Here is a 15,316-nt window from a genome sequence, read left to right on the forward strand (position 1 = left end):
GTTTTTATTTGGTATTTTGGTGATAAAGTTTTAGTTTTTTACATTGTTGTATAATGCTCAGAGTGTCACAGTTTATGTGGCTAAAGTATACCCTTAGTATTGAGCACTTCTGATATTTTTATATTTTTAAAGATACAACATATAATTTCCCTGGAAAGCTGAGGTATACTCATATCCTTTTAATGTTCCTGTTACACGCAATAGTGATATGCTTCCCCACTGACCAAGAACTTGAAAAGAGAATTGCTTCTATTTATAATAAACTAAAACACAATAGTGAGAAATATTGTCTTCCTAGTATAAGAAAATTGCAAAACTATTTAAAACTTTATCATTAATATTAAACCAGTCAAAGGGCATCAATGAACATGAATGGTATCTAAATATCTAAACAACAGATTTTGAGAGACTAAGAGAAAAATTACCAGGTGTACTCACAACTGCAAAGAAAAGACCTCCTCCCCCTCCCCCCACCCCTTGCCGTCCCGGAACCAGCCAGGGCGTGCCCAGTTGTGGTCTGACCTAAAGGCGGGAACCAATCAAGTTCTGCTGAGTGTTCAAATTTAAATGTCAACCAATAACAGCTCTGTAACCGCAAAAAAAATCCCTAACTTGTTTGTGCCTGTCTATAAAAGAAGCTGTAAGATCCTCACTCGGGGCCTCTTAGCGTCACCGGCAACGAGTGCGCGGAGGACCGGGTTCGAACCTGCAATAAACAACCCTTGCCGCTTGGCTTTGACTCTGGAGTCTGGTGGTTTGTTTTCAGGGGGCATATCAATTTCGGTGGGAAATTTTCAGTAATGTAGTAATGAACATCCCCAGCAAGGTAACAAATACTATATCTGGTACAAAAAAATAATAGAGTATGTTAAAAAACAGGACCTCAGTCTGTATGAAATATTCCTTAAGATACTCTGCTCACTTCATATACACTGAGTAACGTTCTGAACAAGAATTTAACTTCTCAGGAAATCTCAAGAACACTAGTTTCTGGAAAAGGAATATCTCTACTATAAACTAATATCAGCATGATATGTATCTATTATATTCTAGGAACTGTCAAGTACTCTAGGTACTAAACTCCCACACTCTTTACAACTCTAAGGTAAGTACTTTACCCATCTTAAACAAGGGGAATAAAGTACATAAAGGCTAAACAGTTACCCTAGCTTACATATGCATTTAAGTTGTAGAGCCAGAAATCAAAACTGGATAATCTGGTGTCAAAACCAATACTAAGCTCTTTGGATATCTTAGCATCTCTGACAGTCATCTACAAATGCAGGCTTTTGGACCTGCAAAGCCAAGGCCAAGACTCTGGGACCTGGTTAAACTCACTAATGTTGCTTGACACAGTCTTATCCACACCCTCCGTCTTGCTGACATGCTTCTTATTAAACTTCAATGAGTTACTTTGAGTATTCTGTAGATAGTCTAAATAGAAACTTACATATTTTTAAAAAGCAATGATAAATTATCTGTTTGGTGGGCACTTATTCTTGTATCCTAGAGTACCTAATGCTTTTAGTGAAAGCAAGGCGGAGAAAAAATTTTCAATTTTATATTAAAATCAACATGCCCTGAAAATGACTAATCTCAAAGCAATAATACACATGGAATTTCTAAATATAAGAAAAGTTAGTACTCCCAATATTCACTGTAAGATAGTGGGCCAATCTTGCTTAAGAAAGCATCATGTGATTGGGTCAACTTCATTGATTTATTTTTTTCTGGTTTAAATAGAGGCTGAAAGGCACCAACTGTTTAGGCTGTGACCTAACACTATCTTCTACCGTTGAAATCCTTAAAGGGCTGAATACTAGTCAGAAGCCAAAAGGTTTATGTACAGTTCACTACCAATGCCATTTTTGTTGTTGTTGATTCCGTAAGAGCTCTCTTATCCCGGTGAGACAAATAAAATAGAATTCTTTTTCCTGTAAAAACAATGACTAATAATGGGGCTACATTGATGACTTGATTAATGTTTTATGTAATTTTAAAACCTGGGAATAAATATTTCAATTATCTAAGTAGTTGAAACATTCTTTAATTTATATTAGAATATTTAAAGAAACTTAATTGGGAAAAATTAGAAAATACAGAATCACGAAAGATTTTATCACAGTCTTATTTCCAAAAGAATAATTTATCCTGAGTACAAAATAACTTTTGAGTTTCATTTGTGTTTACTTGTCAATTGTTGCTATTGATGCTCTGTTAATATCTGGTTTTTCAGCAAGAAGATAAAACTGGCCTACCAGAACTCCATGGACTTAAATAAATGAAATTTAATTATACCTTTCATAAGCTGGCATGCAGGGTTGTTTTAAATTTATTTTGCCTCTCTTTCTGATTAGAGACTATAAGCAGCTAGATATTGTATGTATGATTTTTTTTTCAAACAATATCTATACTCCTACCTCCAGAGATGGATTTCTTTTTGGTAGCCCTCATCAGTCATCATCTCAAGGCTGGTGAACTTGAAAGCTCATAATTCCTAAGTTAATTTTCATTGTTCCTACAATATCTGTAAGATGAGTGAAAATAGGCATTTGACACCTTAATACATATATATGTTAACTTTGGTAACAATTTCTTTTAACATACTGACAGTGTGATGGTACATGAAAAAGCAAAATATATTGATCTTAAATACTCTTCTAAAAGTAACAATCTATAAATAATCTTGTATTAGGTACCCAAAGAATCTTTACAATCACCTAGACTAAAAAATTTAGACTGCTGCTTTTACATCAATTTATTGGAAAGTGTATCGGCAACACTTTGCAAAATGTTTATTCTTTATAGTTAGTTGAAATTTATTACTAATTATTTTGTCAAATGGAAAGAAAGTTCAGTATACAACTGAAAATTTCACTCTTAAAAAAAGTCACCTTTACAGGTCTGATTACTTTGGTAAGCAACAGCAATAATGTTGAAGTACCACATCTCCTAGCTTTTATGATGTTTGGCTCTCTAGTTGGCCATTTTCAATATTATTACAATATGAGTAATTAATAAGACTGACAAAAATTCCAACTTGTCACTTTTGAAGAGGAGAGGATATTTATAATACAGACACACAATATACTAAAAATCCAAAGGCTTAAAATTTCATGTACCATGTGCCTACAAACAGGAAACTAAATGTTCATCTAGTTCAAGTTATTTAAATGTATCAAGAAAAATAATCTGCTAACCAACAACCCTGCTAAAAAATAAACAATCACAAAACATAGTTGATTTCTTTCCTACATTATACAGGAGCAAAAATTGTAAGTAAAAATGTAGTGTTTCTTTAACTGACTGAAAATAATATATACCTGATTAAAAGACTAGTCAAGTCTAGAAGAGAAATAACATAAAAAAGCCAGTTATATTTTAGGCACAAGTGACAAATATATTTCTTTTTATTGTTATTAAAGTTTTCTCCAATGTATTTCAGTAAATGAGTATTTTATTTTATTTTATTTTATTCCACTGTTGGTCATAGTTTGAGCCCTACACACTCCCTTCCCTTTCACCTCAAAGGGAACTCCTTTGTATGTAGCCACACACTCATCATTAGTGCAGAGATCTGGCTGGATCTGCTCCCAAATCTTCTTCTTAGGATTTAGCTCCTTGTCAGGCTCTCCTATTGAGGAGAAGAAAAAAAAAAAAAAAATTACATAGCTAAAATATGAAATAAATTATCCAGAAAGATTTCTAGTGTATTTTAACACTTACTTTTAACATATACTTTATTTTTATGACATGAGAAGTTTATATTTTTGATTTGTAAAATAAAGCATTTGACATTTCCTAACATGCCTTCTCCTTTGGCATGTTTAGTTGTGATTTTTAACAGATATCCCTGCAGTTGAAGATGATACTTTTATTTATTTATTTATTTATTTATTTATTTATTTATTTATTTATTATTATTATTTTTTTTTAACGTTTATTTATTTTTGAGACAGAGAGAGACAGAGCATGAACGGGGGAGGGTCAGAGAGAGAGAGGGAGACACAGAATCCGAAACAGGCTCCAGGCTCTGAGCTGTCAGCACAGAGCCCGACGCGGGGCTCGAACTCACGGACCGCGAGATCATGACCTGAGCCGAAGTCGGCCGCTTAACCGACTGAGCCACCTAGGCGCCCCGAAGATGATACTTTTAAAATAACATTCTCTCCTAATGATGACTTGAGCCCTCACACTCAATGGGAGAATCAGCAGAATCTGTAGGATCTTATTTGGAATTGACATTCTCTATTCCTGTTAATTTTTTTAAAATTCTTTTAAACATTTATTTATTTTTAAGAGACAGAGAAAGACAAAGCATGAGCAGGAGAGGGGCAGAGAGAGACACACACACACACACACACACACACAATCCAAAGCAGTCTCCAGGTTCCAAGCTGTCAGCACAGAGCCCAATGTGGGGCTTGAACTCACAAATTGTGAGATCATGACCTGAGCTGAAGTCAGATGCTTAACTGACTGAGCCACCCAGGCGCCCCTATTCTTGTTTGTTTTTAAATTTTCTTTTTGTTTCACTGGAAAGGAAAGATGATGCTCAGTTCTAAATGTTAAAAATGTAAAAATTGCTTTGTTGAAATAAAACTATACACACACACAAATATTTTGACATCTCCTTACAAATGTTCAAGATTACTTTTTACTCTTATAATAAATATTTTTGCAGGTAATACAGCAAAAAGAACTTATTCTCCAAACTATTAAAATGAAAATATAAGATACTCATTTTATCATTATATATAAAGAAAAACTGTGAAGAGGTGAAAAGCATAATTTGATGTTATATATTTACATGTGGTAGAAGCAGCTTATGTTTCAATGTACAAAATAAATGATGAGACTGCTGCTACAGTGCTTAAAGATTTTTTATCGATATAGGAGAATGGATTAAATGCTGAGATTATCTAAATAAATATAGTAACTACTTTGGGTTTCATGGGCTGCCCATTCCATTTGGTGAGAGGGAAAGAGACAGAAAAAGTTCGGAGACAACGAGTCACATTTTCTAAGCATGAGAAATATATACAAGTTGCGTGCAATGCTCACAACAACACTCTATTTTTAAATATAAGGAAACCGTTGCTCAAAGAAGATAAACTGCTCAAAGTTAGAAGATCAACAAGTGGAGTCAGAATTTGACAACAAAACCCTTATTCTGCTAGCACAGCATCTTGCCTCCTGACACACTATTCTTTAGAAAAGAAACAAGTTGGGGCGCCTGGGTGGCGCAGTCGGTTAAGCGTCCGACTTCAGCCAGGTCACGATCTCGCGGTCCGTGAGTTCGAGCCCCGCGTCAGGCTCTGAGCTGATGGCTCAGAGCCTGGAGCCTGTTTCCGATTCTGTGTCTCCCTCTCTCTCTGCCCCTCCCCCGTTCATGCTCTGTCTCTCTCTGTCCCAAAAATAAATAAAAAAAAAAAAAAAAAAGAAAAGAAACAAGTAACATTCTTACATGTAGATAAAACCTCAACTTCTATCATAACTCACACTAAAAGTTTTTAGTCAACAAAGACAAATGTGTTGTAGAATACATCTGGTCTAGATTTAAGGGCCACCAGTATACAAAACAATCCCTCTTAACTTATAAGAAATAGAAAGTAAAGTTTAACATAATACCATTTTAGTAGCTGAGGATTCTCAATAACATTTGGAATAAAGAATCAGTTCAAGAAACAATGAAAAGTAGCAGATCTCTTAAACCTAAGTGTGAAATAAAAATGGTTTCCAGGAGGTAATAAAAAGAGTATTTCTGAAGTATATAATTCCGTAATGATAGACATCTAACTTTTTAGATGTTTTCTAAAGTGACTCCCAAGTTGAAACCTTCTAGAATTAATTTCAAAAGAATCTTTTACCATTACTGGAACTAATTCTATTCTATACTCTAATTATACCTTATGACCTAAACTAGTTTTTACTCTCCACTCATACAACAGGAAAAACAAAACTGAGTAAAATTGTCAGCCATTGTGGTTTTTGTTCTTTATTAGCTCTTCAGGAACTGCCATGAAACTGGCAAGAACATATAAAACTGTCCTCTGATATGCAGGTTTTCAGAGATGACAGAATAGTTAATTGAATGATGTATCTATACCAAAAGAACAAGCAATGAAACCAAAACTGAAAGACTAGTATAAAAGATAAGGATTTCTCTTATTAAGAGCGTTTGACTTGACAGCAGAAAAACTAATTAATAAACAGAATAGAAAAAAATGCTAATATATAAAGTATCTACAGAAAAAAATACTAACATATAAAGTATCTTTATTTTTTGTTTTTAAAGATTTCTATTTTTTGTTTCTAAGCCATTCCTCAGTCTAAAAGTTTACTTTGCTTGTGTATAGATCATGTCAGGAAGTGGGCGTTCCAGAATCCTAGAAAGCTGGAGGCAGAGAAACTGTTTAGAGGCCTGAGTACTAACTCTTAATTCCCCCAACTCTCCCAAAAAACACATTGCCAAACTGATAACAGATTAATTCAAGAGGCACAGCATCCCAGATTTGTGTGAAATTCTTATCAAAAGCACAGATTGTGTGAGTTCTTGTTAAATGCAGACAATAAGCTCCAAATACAAAAAAAAACTGTGATGCAGCACAAAATTAAGCTTCACAGAACTAGTAAGATATTGACATGCATACAAAATAATATTCATAACACATAATACATAGTGCTCACCATGGGCTGTTTGCTACACTAAAGGCTCTACAAATATTTACTCATTCAATCCTCTCAGTACACTACATAAATACTATTAATTACCCTCGTTTAGGAAAAACATTCAGCCAAGAATTCTTTATCCAGCAAGGCTGTCATTCAGAATAGAAGGAGAGATAAAGAGTTTCCCAGACAAATAAAAACTAAAGGAGTTCATGACCACTAAACCAGCCCTGCAAGAACCCTTAAGGGGGATGTTTTGATTGGAGGAAAAAAAGACCAAAAGCAACAAAGACCAGAAAGGACCAGAGAGCATCACCACAAACACTAACTCTACAGGTAATACAATGGCACTAAATTCATACCTTTCAACAATCACTCTGAATGTAAATGGACTAAATGCTCCAATCAGAAGACACAGGGTATCAGAATGGATAAAAAGACAAGATCCATCTATATGTTGTCCACAAGACTCATTTTAGACCTAAAGACACCTGAAGTTTGAAAGTAAGGGGATGGAACCACCTGTCGTGCTAATGGTTGTCAAAAGAAAGCCAGAGTACCCATACCTATATCAGATGAACTAGATTTTAAACCAAACACTGTAACAAGAGATGAAGCAGGGTATTACATCATAATTAAGGGATCTATCCATCAAGAAGATGTAATAATTATAAATATTTATGCCCCTAACTTGCAAGCACCCAAATATATAAATCAATTAATAACAAACATAAAGAAACTCATTGAAAATAATACAATAATAGTAGGGGACTTTAACACTCCACTTACAACAATGGACAGATCATCTAAGCAGAAAATCAACAAGGAAACAATGGCTTTGAATGACACACTGGACTGGATGGATTTAACGGATATATTCAGAACATTTCATCCTAACGCAGAATATGCATTCTTTTTGAGTGCACATGGAACATTCTCCAGAAGAGATCACCTACTAGGTCACATCAGCCCTCAACAAGTACAAAAAGACTGAGATCATACCATGCACATTTTCAGATCACAATGCTATGAAACTTGAAGTCAACCACAAGACAAAACTGTAAAGCCCTCAAATACATGAACATAAAGAACATCCTACTAAAGAATGAATGAGTAAACCAGGAAATTAAAGAAGAAATTAAAAAAAAAAATACATGGAAATAAATGAAAATGTAAATTGGACAGCCCAAAACTTCTGGGATACAGCAAAGGCAGTCCTAAGAGGGAAGCATACTGAAATTCAGGCCTATTTCAAGAAGCAAGTAAAGTCCCAAATACATAACCTAACCATACACCTAAGGAGCTAGAAACGAAACAGCAAATAAAGTCTACAGGCAGCAGAAAAAGCGAAATAATAAAGATTAGAGCAGAAATAAACGATACAGTAACAAAAAACAAATCAGAACAAATCAATGAAACTAAGACTCTTTGAAAGAATTAACAAAATTGATAAACCCCTTGCCAGACTTACTAAAAAGAAGAGAAAGGACCCAAGTAGATAAAATCACGAATGGCAGAGGAGAGATCACAACCAACACCACAGAAATACAAAGAATTATAAGAGAATGCTATGAAAAATTATATGCCAACAAATTGGGCAATCTGGAAGAAACAGTCAAATTCCAGATACTCACAAACTACCAAAAATGAAACAGAAAGAAATAGAAAATTTCAACAGACCATAACCAACAAAGAAATTGAATTAGTAATCAAAACATCTCCCAACAAACAAGAGTCCTGGGCCAGATGACTTCCCAGGGGAATTCTACCAGATATTTAAAGAAGAGTTAATACCTATTTTCAAACTGTTCCAAAAAATAGAAATGGAAAGAAAACCTCCAAACTCATTCTTACAAGGCCAGCATTACCTTGGTTCCAAAACCAAAGACCCCACTAAAAAGGAGAATTACAGGCCAATATCCCTGATGAACATGGATGCAAATATTCTCAATAAAATATTAGCAAATCAAATTTGCTAGAAGTACATTAAAAAAATTATTCACCATGATCAAGTGGGATTAAGTCTTGGGCTGCAGAGCTGGTTCAATATTCATAAACAAATCAATTCATTAACGTGATACATTATACTGTTTTCTCAATAGATGCAAAAAAAGCATTTGACAAAATACAGCATCCATTCTTCATAAAAACCCTCAACAAAGAAGGAATAGATGGAACATAATTGAACATCATAAAGGCCATATATGAAAGACCTACAGTTAATATCATCCTCAATGGGGCAACACTGAGAGCCTTTCCCCTAAGGTCAGGAACAAGACAAGGATGTCTACATCACCTTTACTATTTAACCTGGTACTGAAAGTCTTAGCCTCAATCAGATAACAAAAAGAAATAAAAGGCATCTAAATCAGCAAGGAAGAAGTCAAACTTTCACCATTTGCAGCTGACATGATAGTCTATGTAGAAAACCTGAAAGACTCTACCAAAAAATTGCTAGAACTAATACATAAGTTTCAGGATATAAAATCAACATACAGAAATCTGTTACATTTCTATACACCAATAATGAAGCAGCAAAGAAATCAAGGAATTGATCCCATTTGTAACTGCATCAAAACAATAAGATACCTAGGAATAAACCTAACCTACCTAAATAAACCAAATAAGCCTAAGAGGTAATAGATCTGTACTCTTAAAACTACAGAACAATTATGAAAGAAACTGAAGAGGACACAAAGAGATGGAAAAGCATTCCATGCTCATGGATTGAAAGAACAAATATTGTTAAAATGTCTATACTACCCAAAGCAATCTATACATTTAATGCAATCCCTATCAAAATACCACCAGTATTTTTCACAGAGCTAGAACAGACTAGCCTAAAATCTGTATGGAACCACAAAAGACCCTGAAAAGCCAAAGCAATACTGAAAAAGAAAAACAGAACTGGAGGCATCACGATTCTGGATTTCAAGCTATATTACAAAGCTGTAGTGATCAAGACAGTATGGTACTGGCACAAAACAGACACACAAGTCAATGGAACAGAATAGAAAATCCAGAAATGGACCCACAACTATATGGTCAACTAATCTTCAACAAAGCAGGAAAGAATATCCAATGAAAGACAGTCTCTTCAAAAAATGGTACTGGGAAAACCGGACAGCGACATGCAGAAGAATGATACAGGACCACTTTCTTACACCATCCACAAAAGAAAAAAATTCAAAATGGACGTAAGACATAAATGTAAGAAAGGAAACTATCAAAATCCTAAAGGAGAATACAGGCAGCAATTTCTTTGACCTTGACCATAGCAACTTCTTACTAGACAAGTCTCCAAAGGCGAGGGGAAAAAAAAGCAAAAATGAACTATTGCTATTGGGCTTCATCGAGATAAAAAGCTTCTGCACAATGAAAGAAACAATCAGGGTGTCTGGGTGGCTCAGTGGTTTAAGTGTCTGACTTTGGCTCAAGTCATGATCTCATGGTTCGTGAGTTTGAGCTCTGCATTGGGCTCCGTGTGGACAGCTTAGAGCCGGAAGCCTGCTTTGGATTCTGTGTCTCCCTCTCTCTCTATGCCTTCCCCACTCATGCTCTGTCTCTCTCTCTTTCAAAAATAAATAGACATTAAAACAGAAACTAAGGAAACAATCAACAAAACTAAAAGGCAACCTACAGAATAGAAGATATTTGCAAACGACATATCCTGACAAAAGGTTAGTACCTAAAATCTGCATAGAACTTACCAACTCAACCCAAAAAACAAATAACTTGGTTAAGAAATTGGCAGAAGATACAAATAGACACTTTTCCAAAGAAGATATCCAGATGGCTAACACACATGAAAAGAGGCTAAAACATCACTCATCATTAGGGAAATACAAATCAAAACTACAATGAAATATCACTTCACACCTGTCAGAATGGCTAAAATTAACAACTAAGGCAACAACAGATGGTGGCAAGGATGTGGAGAAAGAGGAACCCTTTTGCATTAATGGTGGGAATGCAAACTGGTACAGTCACTCTGGAAAACAGTATGGAGGTTCCTCAAAAAATCAGAAATAGAACTACTCTACAACCCACTAATAGCACTAGTAATTTATCCAAAGGATACAAAAATGCTGATTCAAAGCAAACACATGCATCCCAATGTTTACAGCAGCACTATTGACAACAGCCAAATAATGGAAAGAAGAGGTGGTATATACATACAATGGAATATCAGTCGGCAATCAACAACAATGAAATCTTACCATTTGCAACAACATGGATAGAACTAGAGTATATTATGCTAAACGAAATAAGTCAGAGAAAGACAAATACATGATTTCACTCACATGTGGAATTTAAGAAACAAAACAGATGAACATAGGGGAAGAGAACGGAAAATAAGATAAAAACAAAGAGGGATGCAAACCATTAGAGACTTAAATATAGAGAACAAACTGAGGGTTGCTGGCAGGGTGTTGGGTAGGGGGATGTGCTAAATGGCAACGGGTGTTAAAGAGGGCCCTTGCTGGGATGAGCACTAGGGTGTTATGTGTAAGGGATGAATCACTAAATTCTATTCCTGAAATCATTATTACACTATATGTTAAGTAACTGATTTGAATAAAAAGAAATAAATAAATAGATGTGTTATATATACACAATGGAATATTACTCAGCCATCAAAAAGAATGAAGTCTTGCCATTTGCAATGATGTGGATGGAGCTAGAATGTATTATGCTAAGCGACATAAGTCAATCAGAGAAAGACAAATACCATATAATTTCACTCACATGTGGAACTTAAGAAAGAAAACAGATAAACATATTGGTGGGGGCAGGGAGAGGAGAGAGGGAAACAAACCACAAGAGACTCTTAATGATACAGAACAAACTGAGGGTTGATGGAGGGATGTGGGTGGGAGATGGGCTAGATGGATGATGGGTATTAAAGAGGGCACTTGTGATGAGCACTAGGTATTGTATGTAAGTGATGAATCACTGAATTCTATTCCTGAAACCAATATTGCACTGAATGTTAACTAAAATTAAAAATTAAAAAAAGAATTTCCCCATTTTACAGATGAGGAAATTAAGGCACAAAAGTTACAGCCAAGAACTTAAAAATATCAGGCAGGTAGCTAAGTGATTCAAAAGTTAAATCTCACAATACCCACACAAAATAGGTATCATTAAAATCTCTTTCTTATAGACAAAAAAGCTGAGCCTCAGAAAGGTTCCCAAATCACCCAGCACATGTGGAGTCAAAATTTGAAAGCTTTAACTTCTTAATTAAAACTAGTAATTTTCTAAGAACAAGGATTTGAACTAAATATAAAGTAGAAACTAGTAAGAGGAAATTCTAAAGCTTGACTGTTGCTTTTAACACACCAGACTCAGTATCTGAACACTCTAAATGTAGTTGCAAGACTAATCAATAAAGGAAACATGATTCCGACAAGTAAAATTTTAAGATTGCAATTAAAACTTGTCACATTATGATAACTGAATATAAATGAGAGTTGAAAAATCTTGGATGCATTGTTAACTTTCTGGTTTACTCAAAATGCTTCTCAATAATGTACTATTTGGTAGGGTATAAAGCTAGTTTGAAATGAAAGTTTAAATCACCTGCCATGAAAAACATACCTAACATTTTAAACAATTGTTTTTTAACAAACTGTATTTTCCAGAGAAGTCTTTCATCATTCCTGTGTGTAATGTTCTTCTAAATCTTATTTTCATAGTTTTCTGTTTTTTTTTTTCCTTTTGACATAGCTATCCAACAAAGTTAAGTGATATCAATAAAAGTTCTTAAAAGCTAAAAACTGCAGAGCCTCTGAAATTGCTAAACACATGCCAATAATCAGCATTTGGAAACAGTTACACATAATGTAAGAGAACTAATCCTTCAGAGACTATTTTAGGCCAACTGATTGTAAGCAAAGCACACAGGGAATAGGAAGTAGTTCAGAGAGGAGTTTGTACAGATGTAAAAAACTGTGACCACCTTCTTAGAATTTAAAACCTACAAAAAGCAATACATACAAATTCCAAAATCCCAAGCATTCACAATCTGAAATAAAAACCGGAAACTTCATTTTAATTAGCCATTGTTTTGCTTATTGATTATCAGCTCTTTGATATCTGCCATGGCCATAAAAAGCTTAGCACTAAATTATTTTACGTGTGATTAACTGGGTTTTTGAACTACAGCAATTGTAACTATTGCCAATTGTGGCACAAAAACTAAAGTATAAGTTTGCAAATAAAGGTTGATTAAATTTAGAAAGCTAATCAATAGAGAAAAGAGGTTTGGTGGTTCTCTAGGAATAACCCTGACAATAATGAAGGCAAATGCTCAGGCCTGTTCTCCAAATACTGATTTTTCTGTTTGTATTTTACATGTTTTACTAGTGTGTTTCTTTCTGTTTATTCATTAACCAATTTACTGAGCTCTACACCAGTCATTTTTCTAGATGCTAGGTATACAACAGTGAATAATCACCACATACACACAAAAGTAAAAATCCTGATTTCATGTGCTTACAATTCTGTGTGGGCAGACAATTAACAATGTTTAGTATATTGGATCAATAGGATCATGGACCAAGCCATGTAGCTATTTTGGGGAAAGAGCCAGTGGCTCAACTGGAGTGATCCAATGAAGATTTATGGAGTACATGAGGTTAACAAACACAATGGGAGGCCATTACAAGAACTTGGGCTTGTACTCTGGGTCAAATGAAAAGTTTTGTGATAGTTCTGAGCAGAGGAGTAATATACTCTGACTTACATCACTCTCCCATAACTGAAAATAGATGGAAGAAGGGCACAGGCAAAAGCAGGGAGATCAGTTAGAAAGTTTTACCTTCCACGTAACAGATGTTGGCACCAGGACCAAAGTAGTAGTGGGCAGAGATGAGGAGAATGATTCTAGATATATTCAGAAGGTACAATTGCTAGGATTTTCTGAAGGAGAAGATAAGTGAGAAAATAAAAAGAAGTTGAGAGAACAGAATTCCTGTCAGATAAGATGAGAAATACTATGGAAAAGGAAAATTCTAGGGGAAAGATAGGGAATATGTATTCTCCCTTGGGACATATTAGTGAAAAAGTCTAGTAGGCAGCTGGATAAGTAACTGGTTAAAACAGCCAAGAAAATGAACATGAAAAAGAAAAGAGAAGAGGTCAAGTACAGAAAGAAAAAGAGGTCAAAGACAAAGGTCTGGGATATTCCAATGTTAAGGGGTCAGGGAGGTGAGGAAGAATCAGCAAAGGAATTAAGAAGGAGGACCAATGAAGCAGGAGGACCACCAGGCCACCAGGTGCCAGAAACCAAGATAATTAAGAAAAAGTCTAAGAACTAGCCAAGGATTTTTAGTTACTGAGAGTAATTGGTGACCCTGATCAGAGAAGTTCTGGAAAAAATAGTAGGGAAACCTGACTGAAATGGGTTTCAGAAAGAAGTTTATATCTATTTTTAAGAATAAAGGCATCAAAAATTCAATACTCTTGTACATATCATACATGCTTTGTGATTAACCTCTAACATATTTATTAATAAGACCCAATAACAATAGAAATAAGCATGATCTAGGAAGTTAAACGTCTGAATGCAAATTCTCATTTATTATTAGACAAAATCCAGTGTACTCTCAAAAAGTACTCTCAAAAGGCTGTTGTTGCTACTGTCTTCTAGCTGTAATATTATTTTCAAGTTAGTTTTGCATGGTGCTTTCGGGACTAGTTATCACATTTAAATAGTAAAATGTATAGCTTCACACACTGAAAATTTTAAGAAGTACTGGGTGGGGAGGGTTTCTAGTCAGTGTTATAAAAAATATCATTTGACATCTTCTAAACTCTATGGAACTTTTTAGATTTGTAGTTGGAATAGTTGTTAGGTGTAAATGCCTTTTCAAGGCCAAACAGCACTTCAAACGTTTGAGTCCCAAATGCAATTTCTATACCACACTTTATATAACATGAAATGTAAGTCTCCAGACACTGAGCACATCAAGTGAACATCAAAATGTACCAGCAGACACCTTAAGCTTTAAAATGTAAAACAGATGCTGAAAAATAAAGCACTGATAAATCATGGATCTGACTAGAAAAAGAAAAAAAAAAAAAAAAAGAAAAATGTAAGACTAATGGCCTGCTGCATAGTATTAACTGCTATTCCTTTCAGATTTACTGCTCCAGAAGCAACTGATATGGAAGCATAAGCAAGATGAACATTAACAAACCTCACGTCCTAAAATTCATCAATTATTTGATGCTTAAGAATATAATCTCATGGGCTATTTTAAAAGGTCAGGTTTTCCCTTTTTTCACTTTATATTTTTGTACCTTCTCCACATACTCATATGCTGATGCGCAAGGGGAAACTATGAATTTGCAAAAAATATCAGATTTTGGGACAATGTAAATATAAACACATAAGAAGCCAAATGGATAGATTAGAGAATATAATAAAGACAAGAAATCCATACTGGGCTATTAACATCTCTAATGCTAAGTCACTGAGTAACTAATGAAAAACTTTCAATATACTCAATAGTAGCATCCAAATAAACCTGATTCAAGTGCTGAAATACTACCTGTCAATTCTTTGAGATAATGGAATGAAACCTGAACTAAAACTAAAAGAATAGAACTAAAAGAATAAGAAGGCTTCATTAAT

The 15,316-nt window shown here is 34.6% G+C and overlaps 1 protein-coding gene across 9 annotated transcripts in view; it reads right to left on the bottom strand.

The window, feature by feature from the left end:
• Window positions 1-2,031: 2,031 nt before the first annotated feature.
• AIMP1 (aminoacyl tRNA synthetase complex interacting multifunctional protein 1) overlaps window positions 2,032-15,316 on the bottom strand; it is a 41,229-nt gene continuing 27,944 nt past the window's right edge. For all 9 annotated transcript variants that reach the window (XM_058721740.1, XM_058721741.1, XM_058721737.1 and 6 more), the window contains one exon: window positions 2,032-3,634. In XM_058721740.1, coding sequence (XP_058577723.1) covers window positions 3,468-3,634 — 167 coding nt within the window. In that variant the 3' untranslated portion in view covers window positions 2,032-3,467. The remainder of the gene's footprint in view (window positions 3,635-15,316) is intronic.

Source organism: Neofelis nebulosa, chromosome 3, assembly GCF_028018385.1.
Source record: "Neofelis nebulosa isolate mNeoNeb1 chromosome 3, mNeoNeb1.pri, whole genome shotgun sequence".
Taxonomy (NCBI): Eukaryota; Metazoa; Chordata; class Mammalia; order Carnivora; family Felidae; genus Neofelis; species Neofelis nebulosa.